This window comes from Lactuca virosa, chromosome 2 (assembly GCF_052849685.1).
Source record: "Lactuca virosa cultivar CGN04683 chromosome 2, Lactuca_virosa_CGN04683_v6, whole genome shotgun sequence".
Taxonomy (NCBI): Eukaryota; Viridiplantae; Streptophyta; class Magnoliopsida; order Asterales; family Asteraceae; genus Lactuca; species Lactuca virosa.
Window position 1 is genome coordinate 147,275,836 of NC_136427.1, and position 12,306 is coordinate 147,288,141.

A 12,306-nucleotide genomic window follows, 5' to 3' on the forward strand; every position below is an offset into this window, starting at 1 on the left:
AGGATAATTCTTCACCCCAACGTCTTATTCTTTCATTGAGTCATTTCGTTATGTAATTGACAATGATCTTGTTTCTCGACTCAACTTGATCGTTTGCTTGAGGATTAGAGGGGGTAGAAGTGATCATCTTGATTCCCCAACTTGCAAAAAAGTTTTGTGTTCTTCTACCTATAAATTAAGAGCCATTATCACATATAATTTCAGATTGGATACCAAACTTGGTCAAGATGTTGCACTTGACGAAGGATATCATTTATTTTTCTTTAACTTGGAGAAAGGCTTCAACTTCTATCCATTTCGAGAAGTAGTTTGTCATTGCTAGCATGAAAAGTTTACCAGCTGGTCCTATGTGAAGTTTTTCCAACAATGTCAATGCGCCATCTCATGAATGGCCATGGAAATATAATTGGGTGTAGAGGTTCAGTTGATTGGTGCAAGATATTGTTATGTCTTTGGCATGCATCATATGTTTTAGCATATTCCATTGCATATCTCTTCATTGTTGGCTAGTAGTAACTTGTCCTCAAGATTTTGGAGAAGAGTGTACTGCCTCCTATACGGTTTCCATATTCTCCTTCATAAATTTCTTTGAGGATGATCTTGGCTTCATTATCTTCAAGACACATAAGATTAGGATATGCTACTGATTTTCTGAATAAGATATCTTCAATGATGTTGAACTTAGAAGATTTGATTCTAAAGGTTCTTGGGTATTTTTCATTTTCAGGGATGGATCCATCTTTGATATATTGAAAGATGGGTGAGATCAAAGATCCTTGGGTCCAAGATCTTGGAAAGGATCTACCTCTTTTTGGTTTCTTTTATTGCAGATTTGATGATATAAGATTTTGGAATCTTATTGTCTGGACGAATTTTGAAGTCGGAACGAAGATTGGCTAGTGCATCTACTTCTATGTTATCTTCTCTGGGTACATGTTTTATGTCTAAATATTGGAACTCGGATGCCAAGCTTTTTACTATCTTCAAATATGAAGCAATTCTTTCATTTTTTACTGTATACACTCCATTAAATTGGTTAGTAACTAATAACTAATCTATGTGTACCAGAAGATTTTTTAAACCAAGACCTTGGGTGATATGTAAACCCAAGATTAGTGCTTCATATTTTGACTCGTTGTTAATTGTTTGAAAATCACAACTTACTGCATGGGGTATAATGTCCCCGTGTGGTGATTTTAGTATGACTCTGAGACTAGTTCCTTTATAATTAGAAGCTACATATATAAAGAGGGTCCAATTATTTGGTTCTTTTATGTCTTAAAGCCACTGAACTTCTTTTACGGCTTCAACTTGAAGATCTGGACTAAAATCAACCACAAAGTCTACTAATGCCTGTGATTTTATAGCAAATATTGGCTTGTATCGTAAGTCATATGTTGAGCACCTTCCTGACATCTCAAGCTTTCTCATCACATTCTTTATTGGATAGATAGTTTTATACAAATAGGATGGGTTTCAAAATAATGACGTAATTTAGTTGAAGCGCAGACAAGAGATAGAATTAGTTTTTCAAGATGTGAGTACCTAGTTTCAACATCCATGAAACTCTTACTTACATAATACACTGGATGTTGAACATCGTCCTATTGTTTTACCAATACTACACTTGTTGCATTCTTGGAGACAGCTAGATATAGGAACAAAGGTTCTCCATCTTTGGGTTTAGCCGGCAAGGGAGCAAAAGATAGGTATTTCTTCAGCTCTTGAAATGCCTTTTCATGATCTATTTCCCTTTTAAAAAAAATTCCTTTCTTAAGATATCATAGAAAGGTTTGCATCTTTGGATGCCTTAAAGGTAAACATGTTTAGGGCTACAACTATACCTGTCAACCTTTAAATATCTTTGGTCGAAGTCAGGGATTTGAGATTCAATATAGCCTTGATTTGTTATGGATTGGCTTCAATCCCTTTTTTTGTCATGATGTAGCCCATGAACTTACCAGCCTTAACACCAAAGTGGCATTTAGCAAGGTTTACCTTCATGTTGAACTGATCCAAGATATCGAATGCTTCTTCAAGATCTAGGAGATGGTTCTTAGCTTTCTTGCATTTTACTACCATGTCATCTGCATAGACTTACATGGTCTTTCCAAGTTGTTGCTTGAACATCTTATTCACTAGTTTTTGATATGTATCACCTACATTTTTTAAACCAAAAGGCATTCCTATATATCAATATATACATGTCGGGGTTATGAAGGTCATTTCTTCTTCGTCTGAAGGCTCCATTTTGATTTTTTGAAATCCTGATGAAGCGTCCATGAAGGTAAGGATTTCATGACCTGCAGTTGCATTTATCAAGGATTCTATGTGTGGTAGGGGAAATGGATCTTTAGGGAAAATCTTTATTAAGATCCGTGAACGCTACGTATACTCTCTATTTTCCACTCTTCTTTTCAACTACCAGTATATAGGCCAACCATCTTGGGAATTTTACTTCTTTAATCATCTTGGCCTTGAGAAATCTTTCAACTTCCACTTGGATAATCAAGTTTCTCTCAGGTGCAAGTTTCTTTCTTTTTTATGAATTGGCTTGAAACTTGGATCAACATTTCATTTATGAGTTATTGCATCTGTGGATATATATATATATATATATATATATATATATATATATATATATATATCTATATATATATATATATATATGTCATATCTTCATTTTCGTAAGAAAATTTTGATTTTTTCCTTTAAGAACTTGGCAATATATCTCTCAAGATCTTGATTAAAATATACACCTAGCAGCACCCTGATGTCAGGATCCTCAAGATTTAGCAAAAATTATTTAACCTCACTTTCTTTAACCTAGGAATGGTTAATTTTTTAATTGAATTGGTGAAGAAATCCTTAGCTTCTTGTTAATTTGTCGTTGTTGATTTTAACTATTTCCCATAGTGTAGGCATCTTTAACAATTGATAGTAAGTCGAGGGGAAAGCTTTCATGTCGTGGATCCACGGCCTCCCTAAAATAAGATTATAGAAAGACAAGGAATCAACAACACAAAAACATTGAATATAGTTAACTCCCTCTATCTATATTGGCAGTTTAATCTCTCCAATAGTATTCTTGGTATCGCCATTGAATCCTACTAGGACTACGGATCTTTGGACTATCTCAGACTTCGGGATGTTCATCTTGTTCATTGTTTCTTAGAGGATGATATTCATTGAGCTACCACTATCCTTCGAACAAATTGGTTGGCCACATATAATGGTATGACTAGACCATCATGATGTGGGTCTAGCATATTTTCCTTGTCATCTTCGTCAAAAGATATCTCCTTCTTTTTGGTAAAGAATACATTCTTTTTTGGTCTGTCTTCCTTCTCCATTTTAGAACTCTTTGTATGTCGTTTAGCTGCAGAATAAGAATTTCCACAAATGTTAGATCCACCATAGATAAAATTAATTACCTTGGTATCCGAGGGTGGGGATACTATTCTTTGTGAAAGAGCTTCAGGATCTTGTGATTTCTAGCTATTCTTTTCCTTCCTTCTTCATAAGAGTTCCTTTAAATGCCCTTTGCTTAACAAGTAATTAATCTCCTTCCTGAGGGAAAAAGAATCTTCGGTAATATGTCCAAAGTCTTCGTGATAAGAACACCACTTGGATTTATATTTCCATAATGGTGTTTTCTCAGATTTCTTGGGCCATTTTCCTTTGTCACCAAGATCATGCATTGCACAGAACATACCTGAAACGTTAACAGAAAAATACTAGTAAGATATCTTAGGGTAATCTTCATCTTCCAAAGCATTAACCCTATGGTTCTCATGTCTTGAGTAAGGTTTAGCTCTGTAGGATTTTTGGGAGGAGGATTCATTCTTCCTATTAGGATGCTCATAGGACGTGTTAGTCTTCTTATAGATCTTCTTGTCCTCTTCTAGACTGATAAATATCGGTGCTCTATTCCTGACTTCATCTAATTTCTTGCATGGGGTCATGACAGTATCCTCGTAGAATAGATAATCTTTCTTTAGTCCCATCTTGAAAGCTTCTACGGATGTTGCAATGTCTAGGTGTGGAATCTCTAGGGCTTCCTTCCTAAACCTGCTAACATAATCTCTCAAGGATTCATCATTGCCTTGAGTTACTCTGTAAAGATCACTTGTTAGGTTTTCAAAAGTTCTACTACAAGAAAACTGATTATTAAACAAGTTAAACAAATGTGCGAAAGAAGTAATAGAGTAAGGAGAGACATTTACGAGTCACTTTGTTGTAGATCATGTAAGTTTTGAACCAAAACCCTTGCATACACAAGCCTCCTTAATATGTTAAGGAATTGGAACTATCTCCATGCATTCTCTATATTAGGCGACATGTTCTTCAGGATCTGTGCTTTCATCATACATCTTCTTATTGGGCGTCTGAAGCCTTTTTGGACTGTCATAGATAGGAGGTGTGAATGTCGAGAGTCTATGGTTGATAGGTGACACCTCTGGTATAGGTTTAATGATGCCTGTTACACTTGGGATTATATCTCTTAAATACCTAAGTTCCTTCATCATGACTGGACTTATCCCCGGATCATGGGTATTAGACAAGATGTTGAATATCCCTCCAAGATCTTGGGAGGCAGGACCACTTATGTTGGGATTCGCACCATCTGCGAAGATAGACGCTTGTATTGATATGAAGTATTCGACCTGGCGTTATGAATACGCATCAGTTTCGAAGTTCACGATCATCGGTTGGAAAAATGAAGATGGAGTTGGTGTAGTTTCTATACGCCTTCTTGATTATGAACTTAGCCTCTCTATTCTTTCAAATAACATCTTTTTGGTTTCACTTTGCTCAGTGATATGTAGATCCATTCTAGTCAGCATGGATATGATCTCATTATTCGATACCATGATTGTATTTCTTGGGCTACACATATTGGACTGGTGAAGATGTTGGGACAGTCCTTCTTTGTGGGTTGAAGACATTTTTAATGCAAAAAGTGTAATTGATTGAAAATATGAGAAAACGCTTTTTGAATAACTTTAAGGAAAAAAATATAATAACACCACTTTTCCCACGGATGGCACCAAATTGTTTTGGTCAAAAATTGATAAACTAGTTTTGTAACCAAATTAGTAAGTGTGGTGTGATGTTTAAAATAAGATGTAATAAACTTACTAAAAGAGCTGGTGGAAGAAGGAAAGATCAAATATGTTGGATTATCAAAAGCATCCGCATCAACCATTAAAAGAGCCCACACTGTGCACCCATTAACAACCATACAACTAGAATGGTCCTTGTGGAAAAGAGATGTTGAAGAAGACATCATTCCTACTTGCAGGCTAGCTTCCTTTTTCTATCCCTTTTCTAATTCATCAATAACCATAAATCAAAAATCCAAACTTTAAGCTTTGTATATCATACATTATCAGAGAACTTGGGATTGGGATTGTTGCATACAGTCCTCTTGGACGAGGGTTCTTCTCATTTGGCCCAAAGATGCTAGAGAAATTGGAAGATAGTGACTTTCGTAAGGTATGTTAGAGTGTTAGTTGCCCTTTTCTTTATATTTTCATTATGACCACTCAATTTCAATTTCAATTTTCATTTTTTAAGTATTTGCCCAGGTTCCAAGCTGAAAATCTTGAACACAACACGAAAATATTCGAGAGGGTGAATGAGATGGTGACAAAGAAGGGGTGTACCCCATCACAACTATCGTTGGATTAGGTTCACCACCAGGGAAATGATGTGGTTGCAATTCCAGGAACCACTAAGATTGAGAATCTTGAACAGAATATTGGAGCTTTATCTGTGAAGCTAACACCAGAAGACATGACTAAACTTGAAGCTATTGCTTCTACTGATTCAGAGAAGGAGGAGAGATATGGTGTTGGAATTGCAACATATAAGGATTCCAAGACTCATCCATTGTCATCTTGGAAAGCTTGATTAATGGTGTGAATCTTTAGGAGTGTTTTGTTTGAAATGTGCTTGTAACTTAGTTTTCTGTAGGAACCTTGTTTTGTAAGCGTATGAGTTTTTGAGAATAATAAATGATGACGATTTCGTGTTTTGGGTTCATGATTGAGCAGGTATCATGAATACATTCAAATTTGTTAAAATGGTAACCTAGACTCGTATATAATAGTTCAGTTATAGAAAGTTAGTTAATGTAAGATGGTTTATAACAGTTGCATTCAACGGAAATTGTCATGGGTTGCAATGGTTTAATGTCTATAAACATGCAACGCAAGGCTAATGGGTGTCATACCAAACATTCCACACTATTGCCCTGCTATTTCATCGTCATATCATTTTCCTTTCGCCTCATAAAACCGGTGAGTGTCATACCACATTTTAATTTTTTTTTTTTATCTTTTTTTAATCGAATAAAATGTAATTTAATAAAATATAATTAGATAACATTAATAAAAGAAAAGTACTTCATTAATTAAAAAAAATACATACTATATGAAAAACATAAATAAATAAAAAAACATAATTGAAACATAGTAAAATCGTACGTGACGCTTAATCATCGTAATCATCGTTGCTTGGCACGTCATCATAATCCTCGTCCAAATTATCTAGAAACATATTCGATTCTTCATATGTATCATCGAAGTCGTCTTCAAAATCGTTAACAACGGAATTCACTTAAGAATAAAGATGTGTTCCACCAATCAGCATGAAGGTTGTGTTGTCTAATTCGGTCATAAACTTCCCCTCTATTCATCATTTACATCGGCATACCAATACCTATTCCTTCGATATTTGGTAAATTTTTATTTTCAATGTAGCTATAAATCGCATTCCCCTCATCTTCTATAATCATATTATACAATATGGTGCATGCGTACTGTTATGGGTAAAATTTTCATCTTACCATTTAACTAGTACTAACATCTCGTACAAGCCTAAGATCTTGGATTTAGGCAATATATTGGACTGCCATCATGTTTCTTGTAACATCTCATGCAAGAACTATAAACTTGGCTAGAAAGGAACAGTCCGGGTCAAAAGCATGTGGTCAAAGCCTTCTGAACGTCAGCGACTATCGAAGAAACCAGCTCAAGCATGGATCAAGTAAGATCCTTAGAATGTCAGAATATTTGTTATTATCATTATGTATAAAAAGTCTAGTTGATCATCATTCACACACACTCTCTATCTCTCGACACTTGAACACTTTTAAACTTACATCAAGATCAACTAGCACTTGTAATTTTATTTCGATTAATATAAGTTCTAAGGCAGGTGATTTCATCACCACCCAAGGTTTTATGTCGACGATCCAAAAGGATTAAGGGTTTTCCTCGTACATCATTGTATTCTTACATTTACTTTTACCAATTTACTATTTATTTATCGATAACAACATTTTCTCTTATTTACTTGGTTGTTAATATGATTTTATTGTCAAAACTAATAAGATATTTTGTGAGATCTTGGTATCTTTTTGAATATCTTGAGATTCATTATACGAATTAACTTGTTAAACAAATTTAACACTGTTTTTGTCCCAAAGATTCTAAATACGCTTATTTACACAAAATACTTTACCTTTTTTATAAACAATTTCCTCAAGTGAATCCCGTTGTTAACGATTTTGAAGACGACTTCGATGATACATATGACGAATCGAATATGTTTCTAGATAATTCGGACGAGGATTATGATGACGTGCCAAGCAACGATGATTACGATGATTAGGTGTCACGTACGATTTTACTATGTTTCGATTATGTTTTTTTTTATTTATGTTTTCATATAGTATGTATTTTTTTAATTAACGAAGTACTTTTCTTTTATTAATTTTATATAATTATATTTTATTAAATTACATTTTATTCGATTAAAAAAGATAAAAAAGAAAATTTTAAATGTGGTATGACACTCACCAGTTTTGTAAGACGAAGGGAAAATGATATGACCATGAAATGACAGGGCAATAGCGTGGAATGCTTGGTATGACACCCATCAGCCTTGCGATGCATGTTTATAGACATTAAACCATTGCAACCCATGACAATTTCCGTTGAATGCAACTGTCATAAACCTTCTTACATTAACTAACTTTCTATAACTGAACTATTTACATAACTGCCACATACACGAGTCTAGGTTATCGTTTTTAACAAATCTGAATGTAATTCATGATACCTGCTCAATCATAAACCCAAAACATGAAATCGTCATCATTTATTATTCTCAAAAACTCATACGCTTACAAAACAGTGTTCCTACAGAAAAACTAAGTTACAAGCACATTTCAAACAAAACACTCCTAAAGATTCACACCATTGATCAAGCTTTCCAAGATGACAATGGAGGAGTCTCGGAATCCTTATATGTTGCAATTCCAGCACCATATCTTTCCCCCTTCACCGAATCAGCTGAAGCAATGGCTTCAAGCTCAGCCATGTCTTCTGGTGTTAGCTTCACAGATAAAGCTCCAATGTTCTGTTCAAGATTCTCAATCTTTGTAGTTCCTGGAATTGGCACCACATCATTTCCCTGGTAGTGAACCCAAGCCAATGATAGCTGTGATGGGGTGCACCCTTTCTTAGCTGCCATCTCATTCACCCTCTCGAACATTTTCGTGTTGTGTTCAAGATTTTCAGCTTGGAACCTTGGCAGATACTAAAAAAATAAAAAATGAAATTGAAATTGAGTGATCATAATGAACATATAGAGAAAAAGGTAACTAAGACTTTAACAGACCTTACGAAAGTCACTATCTTCCAAGTTCTCGAGCATCTTTGGGCCAGATGAGAAGAACCCACGTCCAAGAGGACTGTATGCAACAATCCCAATCCCAAGTTCTCTGATAAAGTATGATATACAGAGCTTAAAGTTTGGATTTTGGATTCATGGTTATTGATGAATTAGAAAATGGATAGAAAAAGGAAGCTAACCTGCAAGTAGGAATGATATCTTCTTCAACATCTCTTGTCCACAAGGACCATTCTAGTTGTATGGCTGTTATTGGGTGCACAGCATGAGCTCTTCTAATGGTTGATGCTGAAGCCTCTGATAATCCAACGTATTTAATCTTTCCTTCTTCCACCAGCTCTTTTAGTGCTTCCATCTAAGAAGAAAAGTAGAACATTTGAGGAGATGGATATGAGGATTCGAGTTATGAACAGAAGGGATTGAAAAAAGGATCGTGTAAGGAGGAAGAAATTTACTGTGATTTCGATTGGCAAACGAGTGTCAATCCTGTGTTGATAATACAGATCAATACAATCGATGCCAAGTCGCTCCAAGCTAGCTTCACAAGCAGCTCTTACATACGCCGGATCTCCGCAGTACTCCCTCGCTCCATTCACTTCTCTGATCCCAAATTTGGTAGCCAACTCCACTTTCTCCCTAATTCCTCCCTTCAAAGCCTGCAATTACAAAATTGGATGTTAATCGAACCCTAAAAATTCACTGGATCGAAAGATGCAAAGACCCTCCCTGCTCTGCTAACTAATTGGCAGCGACAATCGATCAAAGATCGATCTAATTAGTAGAAGAATGTTACCTTGCCTAGAAGGATTTCGTTGGTTTTAGGGCCGTAGATGTCGGAGGTGTCGAGGAAGGTAACGCCGGCGTTAATGGCGTGGTGGATGAGCTTTATCATGTCAGGTTCAGGTTTTGGGGCTCCATAGAAAGCGGACATGCCCATACAACCCAAACCCTGAGCTGATACCTCTAAACCTTGTGAACCAAGTTTGACTCTTCGAACTCCTGCCATTTTCGAGCTTTGTTCTTCTTCTACGGAGTGATTGATGAAAGCCCACCCTCGCAAATGACTTCATATAGGGACTGACTGAGAAGTGACAAGTGGTGAGTTTGGTAGCAATTCCATGGCGAGGAATCTCAAGTCAAACAATGACAGACAATGACGATAAGTAGACGCAAGTGCCGACGTAATTAACGTTTCAACAGTAAAATTAAAAAAGAAATCTGAATAAATGTTTGTTTTATTCAAAAGGAGAATCCTGAATAAGTTGTGAAATCATTCGATCGTATGTTGTCATTTGTCTACTTCTGGCCTTTGGGCACCCATTAAATAATTTAGGGGATACAATTTAGCTCTTTTTGTGGAATAGAAATGATGGTATAAAAGTTATCTTCTTTATGGGCTCAAATCCTCAAACCATCGGTGCAATAAACCACACTCAAATTAGCAACTTTATCCCCTCAAAGCAAAGTTTAGATGGCAGTTCTAGAGGTATAACAAACATTATTGTTGATTTTGTAAAGTTTAATACCAATGTTACAGGTTTGTTCAGGTGCAATTGGAATGTAGAAATGGCATTTCATTTTGGCAAATGCCATTCTATTGTTGATTTTGTAAAGTTTAATAACAGTTTTATAGGTTTGTTCAAAGGAAATTGGGATGTAGAAATTGTTGGTTGGTTGAGACCATATGAAGAAAATACATGGAATTGGTTGTAGTGGGGGACAATGACAAAGTGAGTTAGTGACAATAATGGAGCTTACACCTCATAAGACTTTTGTGAGTTGTTTTATTCTTTTGCCACTTTGGTGCCATGGCTATAAATAGCAGCCTTGTATTCCGGTTTTCTTGTACCTCTTGATAGCAATACTTGTAATCTTATTGTTGAGCCTATAATAAATATCTCTAGTTGCGGCCCGTGGATGTAGGATTTGCACCGAATCCAAACCACATAATATCTTTGTGTTCTTCTTGCTTTTATTTCGTGAGTTTGTTTATGTGGGTGATAGTGTTTCCGCTGCGTGTACCCGGTCCGATTCCTAACAACTGGTATCAGAGCTTAGGTTGAAGGAGGTCATATCTTGTATTATGCTCTGTGGTTGCAGCTTAGTCTGATCTGCCACATCAGAAACAAGGTTGACCGTTTTGAGTACTATACGATCGTTGTCGTTGTACGGTCGGGTTTTCTGCCACACACAAGTGTACCTGTTTTTTATCTTGTTTGTCGTAATGGCTGAAGACAAGGTTGTAATCGAGAAATTCAACGGTTCTGATTTTAGCTGGTGGAAAATGCAAGTAAAAGCATTGCTATGTCAGAAGGACTTGGAGGTGGTACTCGGAGACAAACCGGAGAAAATGGAAAAAGCTGCTGAAGATGTGTGGAACTCAAAGGACAAGAAAGCCAAGGCGGTTATTACATTGTCGTTGACGAAGAGCGTTGCTTTCAACATCATGAATGAAACCACGGCACGTGGTATGATGGATGCTCTGTCAAATATGTATGAGAAACCATCGGCGGCTAACAAGGTGTTCTTGATGAGGGAGTTGTTCACTACAAGGATGAATGAGGAAGGCTCAGTTACGGTTCACATTAACAATCTAAATTCAATTCTGTCCAGATTATCATCTGTGGGAATTAAATTTGATAATGAGACTCAAGCATCACTGCTACTAGCTTCACTACCTGATAGCTGGTCTGGAACAGTAACCGCTGCTACGAGTTCTGTGGGGACCAGTGGCATGACGTTTGAAGGGGTTCGAGATTTGGTTCTAGGCGAAGATATCAGACGCAAGAATCAAGGTGGCTCGTCTTCTTCTGAGTTATTAAATATCGGAAGAGGTAGAGGGAATAGCAGGAATGGTGGGAGCAGTGGGAGTCGGAGACGAAGTTCGTCTAGAACTTGGAAGAATGTGAAGTGCTGGAACTGCCAAGAGGTGGGACATGTTAAGAGTCAATGTCCAAAGAAAGAATTGAACATTGCCGGTGCTGAGAGTGTGTCTGAGGATGATACATTGATGCTCAGTATGGAAAATTCTGTAGACTCTTGGGTCATGGATTCAGGGGCTTCGTTTCACGCCATGGACAACGGGGAAACGATGGTGAATCTAAAAGAAGGAGATTTTGGGAAGGTACGGTTAGCAAATAACGAGATGCTTTAGGTAACGGGCATGGGAGATATTGATCTGGTTACTTTATTGGGAACTACATGGAACCTGAAAAATGTCAGGGTGGTTTCGGAGCTGAAGAAGAAATTGATTTCTGTTGGTCAGCTGGATAAACAAGGACTGGAAGTAAGGTTTGGTGGTGGTAAATGGAGGGTGGTCAATGGTAATCTGGTGATTGCTCATGGTATGAAGCGTGGGTCGTTTTATATGGTTGAGGTACCTGCTGAGGGAAGTTTGACCGTCCCGGTTAAGCGTAACAAAATATGGTTCGCTAAATCTAGTGTTAAGAGAGTTCATTTTGCAAACATGAATTCTGGAGACATGGGGATGTTAGCTGAACGAGTCGGAAAGTCTAAACCAGTAAGGAGATTTTGTGACAGTGGGAGCATGGGGCGTGTTCCGGGTACAGTTACAAAGAGCCGTTGGGTTTTGAAAACTAAGAC

At 36.8% G+C, this 12,306-nt stretch overlaps 1 protein-coding gene and 1 pseudogene across 1 annotated transcript; one reads left to right on the forward strand and one right to left on the reverse strand.

Moving 5' to 3' along the window:
* Positions 1–4,527: 4,527 nt before the first annotated feature.
* Positions 4,528–6,009, forward strand: LOC145157843 (putative aldo-keto reductase 2; annotated as a pseudogene).
* Positions 6,010–8,143: 2,134 nt separating this feature from the next.
* On the reverse strand, positions 8,144–9,824 carry LOC145159580 (putative aldo-keto reductase 2). Its single transcript, XM_079078585.1, has 5 exons — positions 9,497–9,824; positions 9,159–9,359; positions 8,886–9,058; positions 8,692–8,794; positions 8,144–8,610 (listed from the first exon to the last, which is right to left on the reverse strand). The coding sequence occupies exons 1-5, from the start codon at positions 9,707–9,709 to the stop codon at positions 8,275–8,277; spliced, it is 1,026 nt and encodes a 341-aa protein (XP_078934711.1). The 5' UTR covers positions 9,710–9,824; the 3' UTR covers positions 8,144–8,274.
* Positions 9,825–12,306: the final 2,482 nt, after the last annotated feature.